The sequence below is a fragment of the Myotis myotis genome, unplaced genomic scaffold, assembly GCF_014108235.1.
Source record: "Myotis myotis isolate mMyoMyo1 unplaced genomic scaffold, mMyoMyo1.p scaffold_m19_p_3, whole genome shotgun sequence".
NCBI lineage: Eukaryota > Metazoa > Chordata > Mammalia > Chiroptera > Vespertilionidae > Myotis > Myotis myotis.
In genome coordinates this window covers 21,382,349-21,408,342 of record NW_023416335.1, presented here as the reverse complement: position 1 = coordinate 21,408,342, position 25,994 = coordinate 21,382,349, and the positions used below count along the sequence as shown (strand labels likewise).

The 25,994-nt window shown below is 38.5% G+C and overlaps 1 protein-coding gene across 7 annotated transcripts in view; it reads left to right on the top strand.

Annotated features, from left to right (window-relative positions):
* Positions 1 to 25,994, top strand: part of NSD3 (nuclear receptor binding SET domain protein 3) — a 110,644-nt gene that overhangs the window by 42,595 nt on the left and 42,055 nt on the right. For 6 of the 7 annotated variants that reach the window (XM_036298740.1, XM_036298739.1, XM_036298736.1 and 3 more), the window contains 5 exons: positions 11,275 to 11,429; positions 13,522 to 14,037; positions 16,222 to 16,348; positions 21,374 to 21,471; positions 23,590 to 23,635. In XM_036298740.1, the coding sequence (XP_036154633.1) occupies positions 11,275 to 11,429; positions 13,522 to 14,037; positions 16,222 to 16,348; positions 21,374 to 21,471; positions 23,590 to 23,635 (942 nt within the window). Of the gene's footprint in view, positions 1 to 11,274; positions 11,430 to 13,521; positions 14,038 to 16,221; positions 16,349 to 21,373; positions 21,472 to 23,589; positions 23,636 to 24,520; positions 25,755 to 25,994 lie in introns of those variants that run through there. The other variant, XM_036298741.1, reaches the window with a different exon arrangement.

Genomic DNA, 25,994 nt, shown 5'->3' with positions numbered 1-25,994 from the left:
TCAGTTTTTAACCAGTGAAACACTTATGGACATTTTAACTGGCAGAACCTCTATAACTGATACAGTCCTTGTTTTCTCTTAAAAGGACTATATCAGTTATAGAAGCTCTACCTTAGGAATCTATAATAATAAAAGTGTAATATGCTAATTAGACTGGACAGCCAAACGACCTTCCTGACGTCATTCCGAACGAAGCCACTGTGGGAGGGGCCAAGGCAGAGGCAGTTAGGGATGATCAGGCAGGCAGGCGAGTGGTTAGGGGCAATGAGGCAGGCAGGCAGGTGAGTGATTAGGAGCCAGTGGTCCTGGATTGCGAGAGGGTGCAGGCTGGGCTGAGGGAACCCCCCCCACACACACACACCCCACCCTCCGTGCATGAATTTCATGCACCGGGCCTCTAGTGTTAAATATGAAGAAAGAAATTTTTATAATTTCTTTCACACAAAGAATATTTGTTTTATAATTTCTTTCACATTTTTTTTTAAAAAGACCTTAATCTGACCTTTCATATGAATTCTAAAAGAAAGCAGATGGATAACTATAAGATGTCTAACATGAGCTTTAATAGGCATTTTTAGCCAGATAAATATTTTTCACCCTGATAAATTTTGCAGGATTATTTTTCTTCCTCCACTCCATTTTTGAATCTACATTTACTGAGATATTCTTATAAATTCAATATGACATAGAAGTATAGCTTGAATTTAGCTATGTAGCATCAAATCCTACCTTAGGAATATTAAATATTAAGAAAAGGTGTGTTCTAACTTTTCTCAACTCCTGCTCACAGATTTGACCAAAAAACGTAGATTAGGTTACTGATGGCATTTGGAATAGACTTGTGTTGTAGCCAGAGCCCTGTTCACTGTTCTGAGGAGAAAAAGTGTCTGAGTCTAAGTCTGGTGAGTCAGATTTGTGACAGAATCAACCATATTTGTAACTTTTGTGTTGCACATCCAGGAATCTGCCCTGGTAAGGAAGGCAGTCATCTCGTCATTATAACCTGCCTATTAAAGGTTGGGGTAACTGAAAGCATCAGTAGGGCAGGAGCAAGAAAAAAATTGTTGAACATCTACTTCTGTGTAAGACACTGTGTTAAAACAGTTCTCTTGTATATTTTCTTATGCAGTCCTCTTAGCAGCAGCATTATAAAGTACATACCATTGTTATTCTTACGTTTCAGATAAGTTAATCGAGTCTCAAATCTTATTGTATACCCTCTCCTCTAGTACCATCATTTATATAAAATGGGTGTTGGACTAGTAATCTCTGCAGATCTAATAATCTGTAACTGATTCTATGAGGGAGATTAAACAAGTATTTTCCAAGAGGGCCAAGTCTTCTTAATTAAATAAATGCCTGTCTATATCTGTGCCTCCAGAGGATTCTAAGATATAGTATGTGAGATTTGTGACTCTTCAGTTCTCTCCCCTTAGAAAAGCATCCTTTTGAGGTTATATAAAGACCTTCACATTTAATTACTGTATGAGAACCTGCTAATTTCACCTTTTTATAGGATGCAAATGAAAGCACAGTTTATGCCTCATCTATATTTCAAAGGACATATTTAAATTTAGTTTTATGAATTAATCTAGTCTGGTCTGGTACCTCCTGAGCAGTCTTCAAGTGGAGGAAAAACTGATTTTGTTTGTATTATTTGTGGCAACCAGAAATCTCAGAATTTAGGTTTTAAAAATATCTATTCTGATTATATTTCAAATTTTATTTTTTTCTTCAGTAGTATTTTAAATAATAAGCTTTCTTGAGCTATGATTTACCTACTATAAGATTCACCCTTTTAAAGTGTGCAATTCAGTGATTTGAGTATAATTATAGAGTTTTGTGGCCACCACCACTATCTAATTTTAGAACATTTTGATCAACCAAAAAGAAATCCCATATCTCTTAGCAGTCACTACCCATTCCTTCCCTTGTCCCCTAAGCAGCCACTAATTACTTCCTACTGCTATAGATTTGCCTTTTTTGGACGTTTCATATACACTATGTGATCTTCTGTGTCTGGGTTCTTTCACTTAGCACAGTGGTTCTCAACCTTCCTAATGCCGCGACCCTTTAATACAGTTCCTCATGTTGTGGTGACCCCCAACCATAAAATTATTTTCGTTGCTACTTCATAACTGTAATTTTGCTACTGTTATGAATCGTCATGTAAATATCTGATATGCAGGATGTATTTTCTTTTTTTTTTTTTTTTTTAATTTTAATTAAATCTTTATTGTTCAGATTATTACATTTGTTCCTCTTTTTTTTCCCCCCATAACTCCCCTCCTCCCAGTTCCCGCCCCACCCTCCGCCCTCACTCCCCACCCACTGTCCTCATCCATAGGTGCACGATTTTTGTCCAGTCTCTTCCCGCATCTCCCACACCCCTTTCCCCCCCAGGAATAGTCAGTCCATTCCCTTTCTATGTCCCTGATTCTATTATAATCAACAGTTCATTCTGTTCATCAGATTATTTATTCACTTGATTCTTAGATTCACTTGTTGATAGATGCATATTTGTTGTTCATAATTTGTATCTTTACCTTTTTCTTCCTCTTCCCCTTCTTAAAGGATACCTTTCAGCATTTCATATAATCCTGGTTTGGTGGTGATGAACTCCTTTAGCTTTTCCTTATCTGTGAAGCTCTTTATCTGACCTTCAATTCTGAATGATAGCTTTGCTGGATAAAGTAATCTTGGTTGTAGGTTCTTGGTATTCATCACTTTGAATATTTCTTGCCACTCCCTTCTGGCCTGCAAAGTTTCTGTTGAGAAATCAGCTGACAGTCGTATGGGTATTCCCTTGTAGGTAACGGAGTTTCTTTCTCTTGCTGTTTTTAAGATTCTCTCTTTATCTTTTGCTCTTGGCATTTTAATTATGATGTGTCTTGGTGTGGTCCTCTTTGGATTCCTTTTGTTTGGGGTTCTCCGCGCTTCTTGGACCTGTAAGTCCATTTCTTTCACCAGGTGGGGGAAGTTTTCTGTCATTATTTCTTCAAATAGGTTTTCAATATCTTGCTCTCTCTCATCTTCTGGCACCCCTATAATTCTGATGTTGGTACGCTTGAAGCTGTCCCAGAGGCTCCTTACACTATCCTCGCATTTTTGGATTCTTTTTTCATTTTGCTTTTCCGGTTGGGTGTTTTTTGCTTCCTCGCATTTCAAATCATTGACTTGATTCTTGCGCTCCTCTGGTCTGCTGTCGGGAGTCTGTATAATATTCGTTATTTCAGTCCGTGTATGCTTAATTTCTAGTTGGTTCCCCAATATAAGATCGAGGGTCTCATTAGTTTTCTTGTAGATCTCATTAAGTTTATCGACGGCTTCTAAACAGTTCTTGAGAGACCTTAAAAGTGTGGTTCTGAACTCTATATCTTCCATTGACAATTTTGTCCTGTTTCTTTGTCTCCGCATTTTGTTATGCTTCCTTGGTGCACCCCCTAGTGGTCTTTGTTCGCAGTCTTATAGTTAAATCTTGATTGTTGTAGCTAATTCCAGGGAGGGTTTGACCTCCAGGCCAAGTGGCTATGAGAATCAGCTGTGTCAGCAGTGAGAGAACTTCTGTCCTCTAGGGAGGTGCTAATCTGGCGTTTGCCTGAGGCTATCCGGCAAATGCCTGTGTGCAGGGCTTGGGCGGGGCGGGTCGCACAGGATCAACAGGGTGGGCGGGAGAGAGCAGTTATGGCGGCTCTCAGTCCTGTCCCCAGGGGCTCTGCCTCTCTGAGTCCCAGCACCCGCTGCAAAGCTCAGAGAGAAAGCTGCACTCGCTCTGACCGAAGCCAGACAGTCCCGCTTCTCCCGTTTGAGTCTGGGTCCCTAAAGACTCGCCTGTATCTGGAGCTCAGAGTCTGCGACTCCCTCCCGATTGAAAACGCCAACCGCGCCCTCCGCCGCCAGCCCGCTCCGCGCACTCCGCACCTCAGAATTTGACTTCAGCACTGCGCCTCCTCTGAGTGTCCGCATGCGTTTCTCTTTCCTCCTAGTTGTAGGACTTCCACTCAGGCAGCGTTCCTGTGGTTCTGGGTGATGTCCCTTCCGTTTTTTGGTTTCACTTTTGAAGTAGTTGTTCAAAGCAGCAAACTCCAGCGTTAACCTATGCCGCCATCTTGGTTCTCAGGATGTATTTTCATTGTTACAAATTGAACATAATTAAAGCATAGTGATTAATCACAAAAACAATATGTAATTATATATGTTTTCCGATGGTCTTAGGCGACCCCTGTGAAAGGGTTGTTTGACCCCCAAAGGGGTCACCACCCACAGGTTGAGAACTGCTGACTTAGCATCATGTTTTAGAGGTTTATCTGTGTTGTGGTGTGTTTTAGTACTTCATTCCTTTTTATAGCAAAATAACATTCTATTGTATGGCTGTGCTGTACAGGTTTAAATGAAGTAGTTTTCTGAAAATCAAAAAACACAGCATAAAACTTAATTTTGTTATGTAGCACACATGATGCCTGTGAAGCATTTTGTGTTGCTTATTATCTAAACTGCTTTAAAATTTGCCTTGATTTTATATAGTAATCATTGGTTTCTATATTATTATTAGTCAGATTCTTACCATTGGAAATGTATTCTTAAAGGTTTTCTTACATAAAATTTCACCCTTAAAATTCTTTGCAGGAGCTTGTTGAAAGATGTTTGGCCCTAGCTGGTTTGGCTCAGTGGATAGAGTGTCGGCCTGCGGACTGAAGGGTCCTGGGTTCGATTCTGGTCAAGGGTACATGCCCAGGTTGCGGGCTCATGCAGGAGGCCTGCTGATCATTAATTCTCCCTCAGTATTATCTCTTTCATCTATCTCTCCCTCTCCCTTCCTCTCTGAAATCAATAAAAATATATTCAAATACTATCTAATAAAGAGGAAATATGCAAATTGACCATCATGCCATCACAAAGATGGCAGCGCCCACAGCAGAGGCAGGGTTTTCATAACACAAGATGGCTGCACCCACAGCGGAGGCCGAGTTCCCATAATGAGCCTTAAGGAGCAGTCAGCAGGGACCTGAGGCTGCGTGGCACTGGGCCAGGGCAGGGAACCTGAGGCTGCGCCCCCAGCCCAGTGGGGCTTGACAGGGGACCTCAGGCTGCACCCCCCAACCCCAACCCTGGTGCCGGACCAAGGGACATCAGGCCACGCCCCCTGCCCCGACACCGGGCCAGGGGACTGAGGCCACACCCCCTGCCCAATGGGGCTTGACATGGGACCTCAGGCTGCACCCCCCGCCTGGTGGGGCTTGATAGGGAACCTCAAGGTGTGCCCCCCATCCTGGTGCTGGGCCGGGGGACCTTAGCCATACACCCCACCCTGGCACCAGGTGACCTCAGGCCGCACCCCTGACCCAGCAGGGCTCGACGGGGGCCCTGAGGCTGCACCCTCGCACCCAGCGGGGCTTCACAAGGGTGGGGCTGGCTGGGTCTGGATCTCGCCCAATGGGTGTGGGGCCAGCTGGGTCTGGGTCTTGCGTGATTTTGAGGCACCGTGGGTGGGCGGGGACTTAACTCTGGGTCCCACAGCGCACCCCAGACTCTGACAGGAGGAAGATTTTCATATATATTTTACTGATTTTTTTTCATCTCTGACACTTCTATTATAGAAAAAGCAAAATTAAAATATTTCCTCTATACTCTGGTTTCTCTTCAGATCGCATAAATCTTTCGCCTTTTACTAAAATATTTCCTCTAATCCCCTTTTAATGTGCATGAATTTCGTGCACCAGGCCACTAGTAGTAATAATAATAAAAGTTAATTTTTTTTTTTTAATATATTTTATTGATTTTTTTACAGAGAGGAAGGGAGAGAGATAGAGAGTTAGAAACATCAATGAGAGAGAAACATTGATCAGCTGCCTCCTGCACATCTCCTACTGGGGATGTGCCCATAACCCAGGTACATGCCCTTGACCGGAATCGAACCTGGGACCTTTCAGTCCGCAAGCCGACGCTCTATCCACTGAGCCAAACCGGTTTTGGCTAAAAGTTAATTTTAAAAAAAAGATGTTTGGATCACATGTCTATTTTAAGTTGTATTTCATTGTTTAGGTCTCATTTTAAATTTAAAAATGAAGTGCTTTTTCTCTTTATAACAATACAAAAATATATATGGTCAGAAGTGAGAGGTGTCCATACTTTGTCCTCCAGATATGTAAGTACTATTAAGAGTTTGAGAGTAATTCTTTTTCTCTGCATAGTGTAAGTGTAGTTAATAGATATGAAAATAAACATTTTTATTGAGTTTTAAATGGTATCACATTATACCCATTGTAACTTTTGATCATTAATATATTTTTTAAGTTTAAAACTGGATGGTTTTACCTTTATATTATTTTTCTTATATAAAAACATTTCCTCAACATTTTTCTATTGGAAAATTTAGTCCATTATTCAGAGAGAGAAATGCTTATTTCTCAATCTTTCAGGTCTTTCGGTTTTACACTTTTATTTTATGGTTTTCCAGACAGCAGGAAGCAAAGTACTAACGAAGAGGCACATAGTTTCATTTTTTTCATCCATAGTAAATGATTTAATAGATGAAAAAGTTGAAAATAAAGAGTAAAATGAGTTTGGATTATATATTAGTTTTAGTCTTTGACTATCAAGTCCTTTGGGATTGTCTGTTTGCTTCTGAATAAATAATTCTGAATCTTGGAAACAGATTATGTCCTATGATCTTTCAACCCTGTAACTCATCACCCTATCCTTCAGACTCACCTATTAGTTTAGTTAGGTCAAGGGTGGGCAACCTTTTTGTGAGTGCGTGAGAAAACCAGCAAAATCTCTGACTCAAAAATTCTTCTGCGTGCCAACCCTAATTTTTTGAAAACATGTTACACCTACTTGATATCTCTTAAGGTGTACGTATGTGAAAAACCTTGAAGAAATAATAAAATTTATTCGAACGACAAAAACACAGTATATGATGATGAAAAATACATTTATTTTTTAATGTATACATGTACACTGATAGTCCGACAGAAAACTTCATGAGTCTGTTTGATATTATCAATGGGACTTTTGCTGTTGCATCACTGATGACAGAGATTTTACATCAGGTTTATATTTTGTGACCTTCAGAGTTATGCACGAGCTACTACTTTCATCCGTCGGGCTACTCCAATTATGAGACTTAACAAAATTCATCACTGAGAACAAAGATTCACAAGCGTATGTGGATGAAACCAAAACACTGGTCGGATCTAGGAAGGCAGGGAGAGTTAAGGCAGAGGCATAGAAATTGCTCTTCCCCTCTCTCGTCAATCCATGTCTATGGTCTTTAAGATAACTTGTTATGTAAAATTATTTATTTATCTAAGATGCACCTACACTGAATTTATCTGAAAAATAAAAAGTCGATATTAAGGAAAAAATTGTAAATGGAAGATTATAAGAGAGGGTTTCGCGTGCCAGCAAACGTTACTGGTGTGCCATGTTTGGCACGTGTTCCAGGGGTTGCCCATCCCTGGTTTAGGTTATATTTCTGTTTTTGTCCCTCAATACCTTTGGACTTTTGATAAACCTTCTTTGATTAATTATAATAGAATCTGTGTGTCACTCTTCTTTCTCAGATTAAAAGATATGGAAATCCGAATTGTGTGTATGTTTTCTCTTAGAGGCTATTTTTTATATAAAATTTTAATTTGGTTTCAAAATTCCTTATATAATCTGTTTAATGTCTAATAAAATTAAAATTCTTCAAATCTAAGGTTTAATAGATTTCAGATAACTTAGTTCAATTTAGGCGTAATACCTACATTTTTCTAGTCAGGATCTGTTTGTTGTCTCTCTCTCTCTACCTGAATTATCTTGGATTCCCCAAAAAGATCGGTTTCTATGTTTCTCAGTTGACCTGAGAATTTCTCTAGAATAGTGTTTTTCAAACTGTGTTTGGTAAAGGACTAGTTTTTTTGTTGTTGTTGTTTTTCATTTCTAGTCTACCATCGACCAATATTTCTATCAAATACATTAAAATTAACTATTAGAGAAATGATAGGCCTCCTTCTCCAAAAAATACAGACCTAATTATGTGCCACAGCAATGTCAAATTATCATAGGTTCTAGATGCCCACTTTTAACTTTTGTGCTTATTTTGTCACAGACTGGCTTATTTTGGTAACCACATTTTCGGAGTAGCACTACTCTGCAGCAACTCTTCTCAGATGTTTTGGTCCTAAGGTCCCTTTTATTCTTAAAATTTGAGGACTCCAAGAAGCTTTGTTTATATTGGGTTATATCTATTACTATTTATTTTACTTTAGAAATTAAAGCTGAGAAAAGTTTTAAGTGTTTACTAATTTATTTTAGAAGAACTCATATACGTTACTGTGTTTTGATGAAAAATAACTGTTTTCACAAACAAATTAATGAGAAGAATGTTATTTTTACTTTTTTAAAAATCCTCACATGAGGATGTTTATTGATTTGAGAGAGAAAAAGGGGAGGGAGTGGGGAGAGAGGGAGGGAGAAAAATATGAGATAGAAATATCCATCAGTTGACTCCCATACATGCCCCGGACAGGGATCAAACCGGCAACGTAAGTATGTGCTCTGCCTGGGAACCTGCAACATTTTGGTAGTATGGGGCAATGCTCTATTCAACTGAGCCACCAGACCAGGGCTGTTTTACATTTTTATAAATCTCTTTAATGTCTGACTTAGGTGAAGACACTAGATTTTTGTATCTGCTTCTTTATTCAGCTGTTCTGACTTCTTGTTTTGGTTGAAGTATTTAAAGTTAATTTGGCCTCACACAGATATGTACATGTAAATGGAAGAGTAGTTTATTGTTTAGTAGCCTTTTCATATAATTGTGGATATATTTCTTTGTTTTTACACCAAAACACAACAGATGGTGTGTTAATTACAGTGTGGAATTTGAAATCATATTGATAAACTTTTTGTACTTTGTTACATTAAAACCCATTGGTTCTGTCTTGCACTTTGAATGGATCTTTAACCTTTCGTGATTTTGTAACATTATATATAGATTGGCCATTTAAAAATATTGGTTAACTAAGTCATACACGACTTTCAAATGTTGACACACTTCTTTATACATATTTTTTAAAATCACATTAGGCTCTAGCCAGTTTGGCTGAGTGGATAGAGTGTCGGCCTGCAGACTGAAAGGTCCCAGGTTCGATTCCGGTCAAGGGCATGTACCTGGGTTGCTGGCACATCCCCAGTAGGAGGTGCGTAGGAGGCAGCTGGTCCATGTTTCTCTCTCAGCGATGTTTCTTGCTCTCTATCCCTCTCCCTTCCTCTCTGTAAAAAATCAATAATATATGTATATTTTTAAAAATCACATTAGTTAACATCAGAAATTTTATTTCATCAGAAAATTATTTGATTATTGGGAAGTTGGAAAACTAATTAGTGGCAGAATTTTTTCAAAATTTTACTTTTTACTTGAAAGACCACATTTTATTATGGCCAACAAATGTCCACTTTCCTTGAAGTGACAAACTTGCTTTTTTTCATTTATGAAGAAATAGCTGCCAGATGCTCAAGTTCAAATAACCATATTTCTTCTGTTAGTCATTCTTTCAAGTAAAAGGGTTATTCTGTGTAAAAGTGGCCAGTTCACCTTGCAGCAACTCAAACAATCATACAAGTACTTTTCCTCTAGATAACTGTCATATATATAAAAAATGCTTTATGCCTTCTTCCCATTTCGTCACACATAATATTAAAAAGATAGGTATTGAGATTTAATTAAATTAGTCATTTTTACTGCTTCATGAAGGACATGAAGTAAATCTTGCTTTTTTTTTTTCAACTGCCAGTATATGGCTGTGAAGAATATGATACTAGTTTGGTGTCACTCATTGCCTCTATTTGTGCTAAGATGCCAGCACTCTTATCTGCCATTGCTTTTGCAATATAGATGCAAATGTCAGCATAGTAAAAAGATAGGTAACTTCTCAGTATTTTTATGCAGATAGTTTGACCTCGCAGGATCCCTGGAAGAGTTTTAGTAGCCTCCTATCTTAACCCCAGGTCTGTGTACCACACTTCTACACAGTTAGAAAAGCAATTTGACCAGCAGTTGGCTTTTACAAGTCCAGGAAAAGATGTTATACATTTTTTGAAGGAAAATTTATTTATCTAACTCAGATTTGTTTGTAAAAAGTTTTGAGGCAAGTAAAAATAAACTGTGCAACCAACATAAATCTGATAATTAGCAGAATTTATGATTTTCTTTTAAACCTTGATATACTAATTTTAATCATTTGGGGTGATTTTTGTAATAACTGTTAGGTGTATAATTGGTCAATATTGGATTACATCTTTGGACAGCCCAAAACTACAATTTTCATTTGTGTGTGTGTGTGTGTGTGTGTGTTGACTCTTCTCATTTTTTATTTGATGATCTAAGGGAAGACGAGTTACATGCTTTAAAAAATTTTGTAGCACATAGGTTGAAAATCGCTGACCTAGGTTATAGATAAGATAAATTGAACTCAAACAGGATCTTCATCCATGTGAAGGCATTTTCCATACAGCTGGCATGTTTGTAAACATGAGGCCCCCTCCTACCAAGCCACCACTAGATACCTAGAACGCTGGTGCCGTTCCATCCCAGAGGTGGTGGGCAATCTCCATGCCGGCATCCGGCTCCCTCCGCACGTATGCCTGCCAGTGTCTGAGAGTAGGCCTCCTTTGTTGTCTCCAACAGCACAAATCCTCCAATATAATAAAAGCCTAATATGCAAATCCACTGAATGGTGAAATGACCGGTCGCTATGACGTGCACTGACCACCAGGGGGAAGACGCTCAATGCAGGAGCTGGCCCCAGCCTACAGGCCCCAGGCCAGCCAAAGCTGATGCCAGCGGGGGCCCCGCGGGTTGCCCCACAGAGGGAGGTGACCAGCGGTGGCAATGGGAGCAGGGCTGGCAAGCGGGCGGTGCCAGGCCAGCCAAAGCAAGTGCCAGTGGGGCCCACCCACAGATTGGCCCTGACCACCGGCCAGGCCTAGGGACCCTACGCATGCACGAATTTCGTGTACCAGGCCTCTAGTATGTACAGAAGAAAAAAAGGATGTGCTTGAAATGTGTGTGAAGATTTTACAGAAAGATGTTTGAGGAACTGACATGTGTTTTAACTACTGCCATTGAAAGTATGCTAAGTTGTCATGTCAAGCGAACATTTCCTGTTGCAAAACTACAGCTTTTAATGGGAATAATACTAGGTAACCAGCTTAGGTTCATGTTTTTTGCAAAGTATATGTGCATGAGTATGTTCTGAAATGGTTAATAAGGATTTTTACTTTCAGGTGCCCGGGAATATCACGTCCAATTTTTTAGCAACCAACCAGAGAGGGCATGGGTACATGAAAAACGGGTACGAGAGTATAAAGGTCATAAACAATATGAAGAATTACTGGCAGAGGCAACCAAACAAGCCAGCAATCACTCTGAGAAACAAAAGGTAATTGACAACATGTTAACATTATCAAGCAAATATAGTTTTTAAAGGACTTCATAATTTAGTAGAACTTTTAATACTTGAATTCAGACAATTGTTAGAATGACTTGTTCTTTTCATTCCTTGTATTCCAATTTAATAACTTACTATGTAAATAGTTTTGTAAGTGATATAGTACTATTAAAAACTTGACCTGTCTACTCAGTATAATGTTGGATTCTATTTTGAATTGAATTAACATATATAAGTCTAGTAGATGCTAGTGAAATATGGATTTTGCCAAGGATTTTTATTATTTTTTCTATTTTAACATCTTTCCATACTTGTTCTTCATTCTTATTTAGCAAAATTTTTATGAACATAAAGTTTTAAAACTATTTCGTATCTATTGTGAGAGAGGCAATGCTTGTATTTAATCTTCATAAAATTTAAATGAGGTAGATACTATTATTCTTGTTTCTACAGATGAAGAAATCAAGACAGAAAGCTTAACTGGTTCAACTCAGGTCACACAGGTGATGAACCAAGAAACATGTTTGATGTGGTGGTAGATATTTTAGAATTTTGACATAAACTTGTGATACTCTGTTTGGTTGAGATATTTAAATATTTTTAAAGATATTTTCCATTGATTTTTAGAGAGGAAAGGAGAGGGATAGATAGATAGAAACATCAGTCATAGAGAAACATCATCAATCGACTGCCTCCTGCATGCCCCCCACCAAGGATCGAGCTTGCAGCCTGGACATGTGCCCTGACCAGGAATCGAACCAGTGATCTCTTGGTTCCTGGATTGATGCTCAACTGCTGAGCCATACTGGGTGGGCTGGTTGAGATTTTTAAACTCAACTAATTAATTTTAGTGTGGGTCTCTTGTGATTCAGTAATTTGTCATATTTTTACACTTTAAAAACTAAAATTGATCACAGGATTTTGATTAATTTTATCCCACTTAACATTTTACAGATTTATACATCAGTGTTTGACATACACTATAACATCTCATGGTTTTTTAGCTAATTTCTGGCTATCTCGGTCAGAAATTAACCCCCTGGATAATTTTTAATTGCTTTGGTCATCTCACATGGCTATTTAGAGTTTCCGTACCTTTCTTGCCAATCCAAAGTTTTTTTTTTTAATCAACCCTGGACATAGATACCTATGAAAACTCTGATTCAGGTTTACTTTTTCTCTCATACATTTCTGCTTTACTATGTCTTGTCAACTTACATTTGTTCCTCAGGGCTCTCTCCTTTCTCTCCCCATTCTGCCCCTGTGTGCATTGTTACAAAATAGCAGCACAGCTTCAAATGCTGGCTTCAAGTGCCTGTTAGCTTTTTTATTTTTTATTTTAAAAAATATATTTTATTCATTTTTTACAGAGAGGAAGGGAGAGAGATAGAGAGTTAGAAACATCGATGAGAGAGAAACATCGATCAACTGCCTCCTGCACATCTCCTACTGGGGATGTGCCCACAACCCAGGTACATGCCCTTGACCAGAGTCGAACCTGGGACCTTTCAGTCCGCAGGCCGACATTCTCTCCACTGAGCCAAACCGTTTTCGGCCTGTTAGCTTTTTTGTGATCTCTGTAGCACCCTGCAGCTGTAGGGGTAGCATTCTTTTAAAAGTAAATAAATAAATAAATAAATAATTGATTTCAGAGAGTAAGGGAGAGGGAGAGATGGAAACATCATTGATGAGAGAGAATCATAGATGGCTGCCTCCTGCATGTCCCTTACTGGGGATTGAGCCTGCAACCTGAGCATGTGCCCTGACCAGGAATCTAACCGTAACCTCTTGGTTCATAGGTCGATGCTCAACCATGAGCCACGCTGGGGAATTACTACTAACTTTTTATGAAGAGTGGTCACCAAAGGGGGATTTATAAAAGGGAATAGACCTGCATGTCATCCAATAGTAATACCAATTTATCCAAGTTATAACGTAAGAACATTTCATTGATTTGACTGAAGAACCTGAAGATATTTATGTATACCTAGAAAGATGACAGGCTCACATGGGAAATACCTGTGGTTTAAGTGCACTTGTTAGCTTGAAGTGTGTCTGATAATGCCTATATCTCTCTTTAAAGATTCGGAAACCCCGACCACAGAGAGAACGTGCTCAATGGGATATTGGCATTGCCCATGCAGAGAAAGCATTGAAAATGACCCGAGAGGAAAGAATAGAACAGTATACTTTTATCTATATTGATAAACAGCCTGAGGAGTCTTTATCCCAAGCGAAAAAGAATGTTGCCTCCAAAGCGGAAGTTAAAAAACCCCGGAGACCAAGATCAGTGCTGAATACTCAGCCAGAACAGACCAATACAGGTGAGGTGGCCTCCTCACTATCAAGTACTGAGATTCGGAGACATAGCCAGAGGCGGCACACGAGTGTGGAAGAGGAAGAACCACCTCCTGTTAAAATAGCCTGGAAAACAGCAGCAGCCAGGAAATCGTTACCAGCTTCTATTACAATGCACAAAGGGAGCTTGGATTTGCAGAAGTGCAACATGTCTCCAGTTGTGAAAATTGAACAAGTATTTGCTCTTCAGAATGCTACAGGAGATGGGAAATTTATCGATCAGTTTGTTTATTCAACAAAGGTACCTCCTTTTTTCATATCGTTGTATGGTCCCCCCCCCCCCCGGAAATGGTGTTTAATAAGTAGTTAACCTTGGCATTTAAAAAAGACACAACACCGGGTCATAATTTAAATATCCACTGCATTTGAAATGTACAGCCAGTTTACTCTGTTGCACATAGGGCAAAAAAGACACAGGCAAAAAGACTGTGTTCTCCTCCCCCATCTTTTGTATTATCCCCATCTGAACTTGATTAATCTTTAGCTGTGCAGCCAAAATTTAGCCTAGCTCCCTAAAGTCATGGAAAAAAACTGGGCAATTTGCCTGTTTCTAAGTTTGTATAGTTAAATTTTCTTAGTTGAAAAGTGTGCTTCTTATTAAATCATTTTGTCAGTTATCTGAATTAACCTTTGAAATAATTGTACCCACTAATCAATCAGTTCAGCACATCTCAATACTTAAGTTCAGCAAAGAAAGAATTCAGAGCTAAGAAATGCAAATTATAAGAGAAACTTCATTTGGAAAGTCACAGAGATAGAAAAGGTGAATCAGGTGGGCTTCAAGGGCTCAGGAAACGAGTTACAGAGGCAAAAGAAGGGCCCTTGGAACTTAGCAAAAAGAAAGGTGGAGAGCAGGTGCCTGGGGGAAGGAGAGGGTAGAGAAAGGTGCTGGCTGGTGCTGGGTGCAAGCAATCTGTTTGGTTGCACCAGCAATTTTGTTAAGCTCACGTTGGCTTGGGATAGCTGATGTATTTTAGAGAAATACCAGAACTTACGTTAGTTCTTTAACTGTGGTATAGCTTGGGTATGGGGTGAAAATAGCTTCTTGGAACTGAATGTCTCTATCAGCCAGCTCCAGGCCTCCATTTAGTGTACTTATACTTTAGTTTTAATACTTTAAAACTCTTTCATAAGATTTATAATACTTATTCCATAGACCTCTTCACTACCTCCCACCAGTACCACAATCGTGGGCTTGTGAATTCGAGTTAGTGGCACCTCATGGATGTATATTTTTAAAGAAATCTCTATTTCCTAACATTGTCATATGGACATTAAAATAATTAAATATAGATATGCTTTATTATTGATATGTTTCCCTACAGAAAAGTGTAAGGTCCTCTGCCTGTTTCTGCCTTTAGGTGCAACTGATTTCATTAAGGCCAAACTGCTTGGAAAAACTTAAGTTACAGTTCAGTTCCCACGTGGTTCTGCTGATAGCTTTGGTTTTTGTTTGTTTGTTAAATATATTTTATTGATTCTTTACAGAGAGGAAGGGAGAGGGATAGAGAGTTAGAAACATCATGAGAGAGAAACATTGATCAGTTGCCTCCTGCACACCCCCCTACTGGGGATGTGCCCGCAACCAAGGTACAGGCCCTTGACCGGAATCGAACCTGGGACCCTTCAGTCCGCAGGTCGACGCTCTGTCCACTGAGTGCTCTATCCACTGAGCCAAACCGGTTAGGGCCTGTTCATAGCTTTGAATGGCAAATGAGCACTCTATATCTGTTTTGAATGCAGATTGGCTCCAGTAGTGGAGCTAGTTTTTTATCTGCTTTTAGATGCACAGATCAAATTTTTATAACCCTCTCCAAAGAGTGCTGTGTAAATGAAATTTGAGATAAAACTGACCTTTTATAAATGAAAGCTTATAAAAATATATATATACATATTTATAAATCACTCCTTTTTTTTCAGTGTGTTAAAAATACCTAAACCTGTCTGTTCCAAATTGCTTATTGGGTGCACATTTTGCTCACCATGAATGGCATGTTTCTGTATCTATGGATGTTCTTGTCTTTCAAGATTTGTTGAAAGTCTCAGCTGTGTAGTAGAGTACTTCACCAAATGAAGATGCCTAGAGTTCTCTTACTGTGACATGAGTGAAGGGAGAGACTGTTCAGACCAGAAAATACTTTGTTTTTTACAGAAAATTGTGTGATACACATATATTTTTTAGTGATATTCATCATCTGGACTTAGACATATAGGTTTTTTTTCTACATTATCTCATTGTACGTTTTGGAATTCACCCTGATGACTTTTAATAAAATTGTTCTGATAATGACTCAGATAATTAGCTGCAATCAAGGCCATATAAAATTCAAGCAAATTATAATCTTGAGCTATATTTTAAAATCTTTATTGTTGAAAGTATTACATATGTCCCCGATACCTATTTTTTATTTGCCTTATTTTGAAGGGAATTGGTAACAAAACGGAAATAAGTGTCAGGGGACAAGACAGACTTATAATTTCTACACCAAACCAGAGAAATGAAAAGGCAACACAGAATGTATCATCTCCTGAAGCAACATCTGGTTCTGCAGGTGGGTATGAATGAAGAGTATATTGATCCATTTTGAGGTCATAGTTCTGCTCTACTATAACATGGTAGCTATGTTCCTAAGAAACTTTAAGTGATCAAAATCTAATTTTATTTTTAAAAAATCAAACTATAAAAGCAATTATTTCAATAGGAAAGAATGGTTTAGGGCAGTGATGGCGAACCTATGACACGCGTGTCAGAGGTGACACACGAACTCATTTTTTGGTTGATTTTTCTTGTTAAATGGCATTTAAATATATAAAATAAATATCAAAAATATACATCTTTGTTTTACTATGGTTGCAAATATCAAAAAATTTCTATATGTGACACGGCACCAGAGTTAAGTTAGGGTTTTTCAAAATGCTGACACGCTGAGCTCAAAAGGTTCACCATCACTGGTTTAGGGGCTAGAGAGCTTATAGTAACAGTTATTTTTCCTACAGGAATTTAAATAATGGTGTTACCAGCAAGATGACAAGACTTCAGTTCTTGTCTTCTTGAAGGAAAGATTTCAATCAAGAGACAAAGTGTAGAAAAGCAAGCAAGAATTTGAATGCAGCAAAAATATATTTAGTGCAGTGAAACAAGGAAGGGCATAGAAGAAGCAATAAGAGAGCCTAGTCAGAGAAAAGGGGGCCTTGGGGACAGGCTCAGAGGTTTAGCCTGAGCTGCTGCTGCCCATTGCTCTCCTAGTTACAAGTCTCATGGGTTCCCTTAGAAGTTAGGTGATGCATGCCTATGGGGGAAAAGAAGGGGAAGGGAATGGCCCAGACCATGCTTCCTGGAGAAAGAGCTCCATGGGACCTTCATTTTCAGGGGTTAGGGGAAGTCTTAGGGACAAAATGGAACCAGAATGTTACCAGACCTCGCGTTCAGTAAATCCCAATACTTCAGTTTGGCAAAGAAAGAATTCAGAGCCAAGAAGCTCAAATTATAAGAGAAACTTCATTTAGAAAGTCACAGAGATAGCAAAGGTGAGTCAGGTGGGCTTCGAGGGCTCAGGAAATGAGTTACAGAGGCAAAAGAAGGGCCCTTGGAACTTAGCAAAAAGAAATGTGGAGAGCAGGTGCCTGGGGGAAGGAGAGAGTGGGGAAAGGTGCTGGCTGGTGCTGGGTGCTAGGGGGTGTTTTATCTGCTCTCTAAAGGTGGGGATCTTAGGGGAGTATCTCAGTAGACTATTCATCAGCTTTCCAGGTGTGTCCTTTCCGGGTCAGTCTCCACTGATTTTCAGTGCAAGGGCCCGGGGTCATTAGTTGTTGCATCTGTTCATGATGTCAGATATGGCGTAGGTTAGTCTGGTTTTGGTGCTTTTCTGGGCCTGGAGCTGAAGCACAACTGAGGCCTAAATGTCATCTCTAGTTTAACCAAAGCTCTGAGTCTGTGGTCAGCAGACCCTGAGGCTCTGCCTCCAAGAACATTTGATGCAGGTTAGAACCTCATTGTCCTGAGGGCTTAATGTGCTTAAGGGAGTGGTTGTGCATGGGCTTGTATGGGAGTCATGTGAGGCTAACCTCTGGCCCCCTTGTTCCTCCTCTAAAGGAGTCTACCCCATGACTAGCAACATGCCAGGGGAGGAAAGATGGGGGTTGGGGGGGGTCCGAACTCCACGACAAGTGATATGAAGGTCAGAAGGTCTAAACCTCATACCAGTGATACGCTTGTTGGAAGAGGAGAGGTTACCCTGGGAGCAAGGTCCCCCTCTACAGTAATTGTTTTTCCCACTTTTGCCCATTGCTAGGTACCTGGGGCTTTCCAACCTGGTGACCTACCGTACCTGGTCTATCATCCTTGCTCTGCTCATGCCTGTCTAACTGCCTACTACATATTTCAAAATACTGTGTAAACAAATGAAATTATTATGTTGAAGGAATGAATAAATGGACTTAGATTTTACATTAATTAGCCATAATTGAAAATATTTGTTTCTTTCTTTGAACATTAAAATACTCTTTTGGCCTCAGCTCTCCATAATCAGTTTTATTGTCTTTCTTTACATTAAACTGTTGGTGATTTATCTGAATTTAAATATGATACATAGACTAGGAGGATCTTTATTTAAACATCTATATTCTCCTAACTAGGGAGAAAGTAAATTCTTCATATAATATTAGACTGGTCTTAAATTATACTTTTTTATTTTTTATTTTGTTATTATTATTTTTTAAATCCTCACTCAAGGATATTTTTCTCATTGATTTTTAGAGTGGAAGGGAGAGAGGAGGGGGAGAGAGAAACATTGATGTGAGAGAGTCACATGCATTGGTTGTCTCCCACTCTCACCAGGGATTGAGCCTGCAACCGAGATACATGCCCTTGACCAGGAATCTAACCCAAGACCCTTTAATCCTCGGGCCAGTTCTCTCACCATTGACCCAAACTGGCCAGGACTTTTTAATTTTTTTTTAAATCTCATCTGAGGATATTTTTCCATTGATTTTAGACTGGAAGGAAAGGAGGGAGAGAGACAGAGATAAACATTACAGTGAGAGAGACACATCGATTGGTTGCCTCCTGCAATTACCCCGACCGGGGCTGGGGATCGAACCTGCAACACAGGTATGTATGTGCCCTTGACTGGGAATTGAACCTTAGAACCTTTGGTTTGTGGGCCAATGCTCAACCACTGAGCAACACTGGCCAGTCTATACTTGTATTTTTAATTGAGTTGATTTTTTTCCTTCTCAGCTACAGAACATTTTATTTTCATGTAGTCTTTTCATTGTAAGATTTAAGTTCTGCAATGTACTTTTTCTCTTTACTTTCTTATAAGAGAATGGTAACGTGGAATTTTATCATTCTTTATATCTGGTAAAAGCCCAGTTTCCTCCTTAGGCAAGCACATATAATTAGGCTGTAAATTAATGTTGGGACCTTAATATAGGGATGAGTGTTTTGTTTTTGTTTTTGTTTTTTGGGGTTTTTTTTGTAATCCTCACTGGAGTATATTTTTCCATTAATTTTTTGAGAGAGTGGAAGGGAGGGGGAAAGAGAGAGAGAAATATCGATGTGAGAGAGACAAATCCATTGGCTGCCTCTTGCACCGCACCCTGACTGGGATCAAGTCTGCAACCAAGGTACATGCCGTTGAGTGGAATAAAACCCGGGACCCTTCAGTCCAAGGATTGACACTATCCACTGAGCCAAACCATTCAGGGCAGGATGAGTGTACTAAAGCTTTGACCTTGGCTTAAATTTGGTTACCGCTGTGTTGATAAGTGTATTTTGTCATTTTAAATGACCATTTTGCTTCTTATAAAAATAACTTCAGTACAGGCATACCTCGTTTTATTGTGCTTCATTTCTTTTTTTGCACTTCACATATGTTGCATTTCTTCCAAATTGAAGGCAAGACCCTCCACCAGCCAAAAGATTACGACTCACTTTGTTGCGATGGTCTGGAACTGAACCCACAATATCTCTGAGGTATGCCTGTAGTTGAAAGTCAGAAAAAAGATTTTCTTTTCCTCCTGAAACAAGTTATATCATCATCTCAACGGGTGTTAACTACCTAGGGAGAATTCCTAAGCCTTTCCTAGTAAATTTAGGGGATGCATAGAGTGTGTGGCACAGCTGCATTTCTATGGTTTGTAGAATTGCATTTGCATTTATACTCGGTTTCTAAGCTATTTTCCAAACCCAAAGATGGTTACCTCCTTTTCTTAGAATGTAAACATACTTTTTAGTGGTTTTAAAAGTAGTGGAATTTATGTGTTCTATGGGTAGCTTTCAGAATTTTAAGAAGTCGTGTTGCCTTATCTTCTATAAGACAATACCTCAAATATCTGTACTTTATGGAACAGTTATGTTGTCATCCTCAAAACAAGTAGAGATTTTTGTTTGTTTTAAGCAGTTCTGTTTTCATTTTCTTCTTCCCTAGTAGGTACTCGAACATTGATAAGTACACTAAAGTATGGATTTCTAGTATACTCAGGTGTCTATGAGGGCAGAATATCTGTTGTTTTGATAAACATTTTCATCAGTAAGAGTAAAGGAAGGGGTTAGCAACTTCATTTGTGACTTCTCTGCGAGAAATGATTAACTACAGCTCAGAAAAAATATGTCATTATCAAACTACCTACTCCTTCCCCAAAACAAAGGTAGTGGGATCCTTCTCTGTTTTGGCCTTGAACTAAGGTGAAAAAATCTATTTACACATAGGCAAGAACAATGAAACCAATGAATCTATTTACACATAGGCAAGAACAATGAAACAAAATACTATGCAGGTGATATGAAGGCTTTACTGAAGCAGCTTCTGCCTGATTTTATAGGAAGTCTTAGCAGCTTTCTCCTTTGGTAAGTGAAAGATGATTATTATCTAGGAAGGACCATTTAGGTGGTCCAAGCACTTAAAAGACGGAGAACAGCTGCACTGAAGGTACCATTCCTTCTCAGGGTCACAGAATGAAATCATTCCTGATATAGTAGTCTTTCAAGTTGTGATCTTCAATCTAAGTTTTATCCTTTCCAAAATGGGGTCCATGTGAGTCATCTTCTGTTTACTTTTAAAGAATTTTACTGTTTAAAAATCTCAGTAGCTTCTTGTTTTACCATTTAACATTAAAGCACTTGAAAATTTGTTTCAACGATTAAGTATTTCTGTTATAACAAGTCCCTTGATAGTCACGTTAATAATTTGGTTTTGGCCAGCATTTTTTGTGCATTTCCTACCTTTTCCCCTTTTGTTGTTAATAATATAACAATAACAATACTTGTATTAAGTGCACTAAGCACTGTTAAGCACTTACATATTGAATTAATTCATTTGTTAAAATGCAAAATATGTAGTACTGATTGAATTTTGAATCAGTATTTCCTAATGTCAACTGAGAATAAAGTCGCTGTCATCCATCTCAATCCCTTCATCTCTTCAATTATAGATACGTAAATGTGTTCATCTGCTTTCAAGAAGACTAAACTATGTCTCTGCAACTTAGAAACGCAGGGAATTTGGTCAGATCTTACATAAATGTCAAGCCATCCTTAAATGAGTTTTTATTTATTTGTTTAAATTATATTTTAGGCTCAGAAAAGAAGCAACAGAGAAGATCAATTAGAACTCGTTCCGAATCAGAGAAATCCACTGAGGTTGTGCCAAAGAAGAAGATCAAAAAGGAGCAGGTTGGCTTCCTACATGTAGAGAGTTAAAGCATTGTATTTGTAAATGTTGTGGCTTAATATTGGTACCTTAAAGAAAAACTTTCCCCACCCTGGGTTTCCTTTCTGGACTATCTAATGCTTCTGTCCTAGTGAATTCCACGGCCTTGCTTTAACCCAGCCATCCCTGTGATTCTGCTTCAAGCATTTTCACAGAACACAGTCAGGCTTCGGGAGATGGGAAGCCAGTGGTGCAAGACTTAAAGAAGTCCTCACATTTATTATGAAATTTCTGTTATAAGCAAAATGATTTCATGTTTTCATGATTTTTATTTGGAACCATCAGTGAGTGAGTTCCCTTTTAAAAAAAAAAATTTTTTTTTATTTTTGTTTTAAGCTGCTGGTATGTATTGTTTTTATTTTTTAAACAAATCAAATTAATTTAAGTACAAGAATTATATTTAAGAAACAGATGATCATAGTTGATCTGGTTTTTCTGTTGGTATCACAGATTTTTTGGAATGTTATTTTCCCAATGGAATTGCACTCACCTGTTATTGGGTTATCAGATAAACATGTTTCAAGTGGGGTGAGGGAAGAGGAGGAGCATTTTTGAAGGGGTTTAAACCAGTGTAATCAATGTAGTGATATTCATATTAAATTACCTTTTCAAAGACATTTTTAGAAACCATAATCCCTTTAATTAAACTTACAATCAGAATTTTTCTTAATTTATTAAACTGAAAAAATATCCATTTTTACAGCCCAGATAGCTGCTATTAAACAGACAATTCTGAATGATATTAGTTCCAATAAGCTTTATATTTTTAAAACCACTTGATATGGAAGAGTGTGAAATTTCCTATTTATTTTCTTCATAATTTTAAACTTCCAAACTTAAAAGGTGACTTTGTGGGTGCTCTATGGTATCATCAAGTATGTAAAACAATTTTTCCAGAAATAGTTAACTAAAATTTTCAATAATTACTAATTTGTCATTCATTTATCATAATTAACTTTTGTACTTAAGAAATCATATTCCAAAAAATCTTTTTAAGCTCTTGCAAACCTACAGTATTCATTACCAAAATGAAATTGTGATTTTGCTCGTTTCCAAATTCAGTCTGTGACCAGTCAGTTTAAAATTAATAAGCAGAACAAGTACAAAATGGGACAAATTGTTAATGCCACTGTGTTATAGTTAGTAGTAGAACAATACCAGTGATTGTTTAGAAGATTTTATATTTGTATTACTAATTGTATCCTATAAAAGCGCTTCTGTTGTATGTTTTTTTTACCTGTTGTAAAAAAAATAAAAATATTTTTTAAAAGCTTAGAACAATCCTTAAATATTTACAAAATGTGTTTCAACATGCATATTTCACCACATCTTTAAGAAACATAAAATTCAATTCATAGCTTAAACAGGAACTCCTCCAAACAGCATCCTTTCTTTAATTCTAATGGTTCAATCCTCAAATTTCCACGTGTTTTACATATACATTGGCAGAATAACTTCTGATCTCGCTCTCCTAATGTAGGATCAAGACACTGTTCATAAGACACTCAAGAAAGTGCTTTTGCAATATCACAAACTTATTAAGTTTGTACTAGCAGCAAAAGTATTGAGCTTCCAGCTGTATGGAGCCCTGTAGCACCCTCTACAGAGAGGGTCCTGATTCCCAGCAACTTAGCTGTGAGTGCAGGCGCGGAAGGGTCTTAAAGTGGCGTGAGTTACATTAACCTGAGTATCATAGTAAGTAAAAATTTATCCTAACGTCTTTGGGGCGGGAGGGGTTTATAGCAACATCGGGATGGTTGCAGAAACAACCCCTCTCCTGCCTCCCAGACACTGAGGAAAGTATTCTTGTTCTCTTAATCTACCAAGGGAATGGTGGGAAAGTCTATGCTAGAGAGCATGTGGCTGTGTGTTGACACTTGGTATTCAGCACAGGCAGTTAGGATTTAAACCCTCCCTGACCTTGAGACAGAGACTTTTACCCAGCAGATGGGACTGAGTTCGGATTTCAGATACATTAACCACTCATCATTACTTAGATTGATAGAAGTATTATTTTTTCCCTCTGTTAATTAAAAGTGAAAAAAAATTCCTCATTAATGCTGATTTTTCTGTCCAAACAGGTTGAAACAGTTCCTCAGACTACAGTGAAGACTGGATTACAGAAAGGTGAGTTTTATAATGTTGATTTTCATTTCCTTGATTAAAACCAGTTTTAAACAATTATTTGTACTTCATGTATTTTTGTTTGTCTCTGTAAATCATTGTTGTTGCTCTTCAGTCAATAATTTGTGTGAAATGGAAGTATTCCCCGGTGTGTGTGTGTGTGTGTGTGTGTGTGTGTGACTTCTAGAGTTGATACTATTCTGTACCTCCATGTGAAAAGTCTTATTTGTTTTATGTAAATTGGAGAACACCACTTAGACTTGATACTGTTTCCAACTTTTCTCCATAAGGTTCTGGGGTTTCACTGGTTTATAAACTAGGGATGTGACGAATCCACTTTTTTTGGTATTCGACTGAATACCGAATAGTACCTATTAATGTTTGTCAAACATGGACTATGACAAATCAGACGAGACAACCTGATTGAAAAAATATCTTGCCACATTTATTTTTACAGTGCTGTAAAATCTTTTTGTAAATTAAAATGATTCATAGCATATTTATGGCCATTATTAGATGACCTTAATGCAAATCTATTTGAGATATGCACAAAGTTTAAGAAACCTTAAACTTATATCTGTATTTTCTGTGTGCAATTTGACTACAGTACAAACTCCATAGCATGATTCGTGCGTTTTTGGTGAGATCATTCAGACTGTATTTAATACCTGTAGTTTACTCTGGGCAAATTGCATTATTAAAAAATAAAAAACACCAGCCTCTCTGCATTCTCGGGGAGAAGTCTGCAGCGATGGTCTCCGTGGAGATCCTCAGCAGAACTGAACAGCCTCTCGGAGGGAACACTGCTTGGCGGAGCTCCAAGAAAAGACATCGCGATCGCTGCGAGATTAGGAGGCCTGATTGCGTTGTGTTTCCACCATTCCACAGGGTCGGCGGACCGGGGAGTGCAGGGCTCTGTCAGATTCAGTGACAGCTCCGTCTCCGCAGCGATTGAGGAAACTGTGGACTGAGATTCCTGTACAATTTCATCCCAGAAACTCCAGACTTGTAGTCTCCATGCAAGATTTCTTTGTCGGCGGCTCGATAAACAGTTTCTTTGTTTCCAATTTTGATTTTGCCAATCATCATTATTGGCATTTTCCTGACTGGTTTCTTCTTCAAGACTCTGAACAATTGCTTTAACATTCAAATGATTTTTTTTTTCTTGGTCTGAGCTGGATAGGTACAGCTTAAATCATGGGTCCAGCCTAAAAACCACCGTTTAACTTACACTGATCAATTTCAACATGGACTGTTTTTGTTTTTTGTTTTTAAATAAAGCATCATTAATGCGCGTCTGCAGGGTTTTGCCAAACAGCCCAAACTGTGTACATTACAATAATTAAAAGCTTTTTTTTTTAATGTTAGTGCTGTTATCATGGAGAACATAAGTATGGCAGCTGTCTTTGGCAGTCTGTCATTTTTCTAGCATTTTCAGAAACTCATCGGAAATGGCGGTACCTGTGTTTCCCTTCGAAAGCCTCAGTACAGCACTCCTGTTCCTCTGTTAAAACTCCTTGTTAATCCAGTGATCTTTTAGGCCAAGGAAATATTTTATGGTGGTGTTCTGGGTCCATACACCAGCAATGAAGGAGATAGATTTGTGTACTTGTGTTTTTTAATCAGCGTTAACATGGGCAGGCACCCTCATTTATAGATGTAAGGAAACATTCAGTGAAAAACTTGTAGACTGGGATGTGATAACGAGGTTCCAGTAATCTGAGCAGTCTAAAGAGACCCACATCCTCCACCACAGAACATGGCTATGTACCAAGTGCTACTCTCACTCAGCCTGTTGCGGATCTTCATGGCCCTGGGAGACTTGTTTCTCCATGGTCTCTTCTGGACTGCACACTTCCACCATAGCTTGCTGGGCTGATCTAGAGTCTGTTTGTTGTATGGAAAATTTGGGGGAAATATCCAAAACACAAACTGTGGGTTGAAATATTAACCGTCTCCTTGGTTCCTTGGTATTCACCGTGCCTGATCTGCACATTTCATCGTGGCTGTTTCTGTATAGCCTATACTGCATTAGCCCAAGAGATTGTTGCTTTGTAACTTTTTGCACTATTGTTTTGGCTGGATTTGTATTACACACAGTTTTAAAAAAAATTCCACACTATTCTCTGCCTTTTTTTTCCATATTTATTTCTTCCCGCACAAATTCCACATAGAGGCCGCTCATCCAGCTCTTCGTGATTTGGCTGCACTTGAACATTGATTGTCTGTTTACAGCCCTCAGCAATGTGCCTCCTACATGGCATGACATGTGTAGATGTGCTGCAGCACTTGTTAATGGTCACAATAAATGACACTTCACCAAGGAAGTCTCAGATGAACAATTATGAACATCCAGAATTTA